We start from the raw sequence: 2775 nt of genomic DNA on the forward strand, positions 1-2775 counted from the left end.
ATCTTTTGTTATTTAAATACTTTTGACCCTTTGTTTAAATAATAAATGGTCAGTTTAAAAAAAAAAAACATTTAAACATTCAAATTGCGATACATTCCATTTTAAAGTGTCATTTCCTAGATTTATTCCTTAGCTTATGCATGTAGAAAATATTTACGACATGATGGATGTAAATGTTATCGTAAAAGTTAAAAAAAAAAAAAAGAAAGAAAAATTTGGATTTTCCTCCTTTTTTCCAATCCAAAATTTCATTTGTTATTTTGATAAATTTTTGTTCGCAAATTTGTTGAAAGATGACACTTCCTTGTGTAGTTCACTGATTGCATTTTGTTAAATTTGGCAAAAAAACAAATTTTGAGAATTTAATGAAATTTCAATAGTTAAGAAAGCTAGGAATAAATAGTATTTTCCTTTTCTGTTTACGAAAATTGAAAAGCAAAATTCCATGTTCATAACATTTCTTTTTCTTTTTTTTTTATCACGCAAAAAAAATTTGATATGAATAAACCTGCATTGAACATAAAAAAGGAATTATTTGGATTAAAAAGTGTATAAATGAACGATAGAGATTTAATAAATTTATTAAAAATTCTAGCAAATTTATTGCATTCCAAAAAATTTTGTAAATTTTAAGAAATATGTCAGTGAAAATTTTATTAAATTTTGAATATTTACAGTATTTATTAAATTGTAAAATCTAAGATAGGCTTAGTAATGTTAGCTATAGAAATAGAAATATGATAGCAAAATTTGTTTTTAATTCATACTTATTAACAAAGATTTAATTCAATTCTTGGGCAAAAAAAAAAATTAAGTTCCACAATTAAGTGACCTCAAAAGTGTCACCTGAAATATTTATTCGATAATGTCATGCTCATCAATTTTTACAGTTTGAAATGATTAGGTATTAGAGTTTTTTTTTCGGTGATTTGTTTAAAATCTTTACAGTCTACTTTACTTTAACTTATCTTGGAAGACAAGGCATTTGCGCTTCAAAATTGGTCCATAGCATGTCACATGCATGATTTTAATTGTTGTTGACACTTGCGGTATATTTCATTGTCTAATAGATTGAAATTAGAAAAGTAAATAAGAATAGAGTGATAAAAATGCGAAATAAGTCTAGACTAAAAATGGGGACGAAATGTCACCGAAGAGGAGACAAGGGAGAAAGCCAACTTTTTTCGAGTTTGTTTCTATTCTTGGACGAAACAATCGTAAAACGATATAAAAATCTTCACGAAGTCACAAAAATTTAATAAACTAAGTTTAATTATACAAAATTGAGTAATTAAAATTAATAAAAAATTTCGATATTAATTTTTTCAAAAGATTTAAAAATGACATAATTCTTTACATTAACGAAAAATTTTACGGGAAATTCAACGGAAATCTATTGCAGTGTAAAGCATAAATTATCAACTGATTGTTTACCATTACGTATTATTTGTTTACTAATTTTAGAATTGTTTTTTGACCTTTTACAATTTGTAAACAACATCTATGCTATATAATTCGAGAAAAACAAAAAATGCAATCTATTTGTTTAAATTGCTGAAGTGAGAAATAAAAGGGAAAAATGAAGTTGGATGATCTGAATTATTGACATTTTAGTGACGAGGCAAGTTGATGTTTTAAGTTGACCATTCAATTTAGTCTGAATGTTGACGAGAGTTTGATAGGATTCTAAAAGATTCATTAAAAATTGACGCACCATTGGTTAATCATTTAAATTGAGCTAAATTAAATGGTTCATTAGCAAATAACTCATTAATTAGTTACTGGAAAATATTAATTAGTGGAAAATGAATGATTTCATCCAGGAAAAATAATCAAGACAGTTCCTTACTAAGGATTTATCGTAATCGATCATTGCTTGAAGCATCAGCATATATATATATATATATATATAAAACATAAAATCATGTTTGATCCCAATTTTTAAATTAATTATAGAAACCGGAAGTGCTTTTTTTTTGCTTATGCTAATAATTTATAAATGCTCCATTAAGGTGAAGTGTAAAAATTAAATGATGAAATGAAAAAAACAAAAATAAAACTTGAAAGGAGAGAATCGTTCTATTAATGGTTTCTGATAAAGAAGTGATAAAATTAACTGAAAATATATCTTTCCTTAATTTATAACAAAATTTTCTTCTTTATAAACTTTTTAAAATTTTTAAAATTTTTAAAAAATTTTTTTTTAAATTTTTTAGTAATTTTTTTCCTTTTTTAAAATTTTTTTTTAAAATTTTTTAAAATTTTTCCATTTCTAAAGTTCAAATTTCTTCAGTTTTTTATTCCACTGGCAAATGCTTATTTACCGATTCACATATTCCTTTATCATTTCCTCTGTATCACCGGTGTATTTGCTAATCTTGCAATTGTCGTAGTATTACTAAGGCCAGCAATGCGACGAAATCATTTCAATGCCTTTTTAATTGCAATTGCATTATGTGATATGACATTAATGGCTTCTTATTTCATTTTCAAACAGGTAATTTCATTTGAAGTTATAATACGAGTTTATTGGTAATATAATTATAATTGGAATTAAATAGAATTTAAAAAAAAAAAAAAAAAAAACGAAGGGAGAACATAGTAATATATTAACTTTAACTAAGCTAAATATAATAATATAATATACAAAATTACGGCTAATATTTTAAGTAAATAATGTAATTATGTGAACTTTTTTTAAATCTTATTTATTTCTTCTTATAAAAGAAGAAATGAAAAATTTGTGTAATTCTAAAAGGGAGTAATTTTCCCTTT

The 2775-nt window shown here is 24.1% G+C and overlaps 1 protein-coding gene across 1 annotated transcript; it reads left to right on the plus strand.

The window, feature by feature from the left end:
- Window positions 1-2293: 2293 nt before the first annotated feature.
- Window positions 2294-2497, plus strand: LOAG_14320 (hypothetical protein; the record flags this gene model as incomplete). The annotated part of the gene is made up of 1 exon (XM_003149817.1): window positions 2294-2497. A coding segment is annotated over one exon (204 nt), but the record flags the coding sequence as incomplete, so codon positions are not given.
- Window positions 2498-2775: the final 278 nt, after the last annotated feature.

This window comes from Loa loa (genome assembly GCF_000183805.2).
Source record: "Loa loa unplaced genomic scaffold supercont3.1149, whole genome shotgun sequence".
NCBI lineage: Eukaryota > Metazoa > Nematoda > Chromadorea > Rhabditida > Onchocercidae > Loa > Loa loa.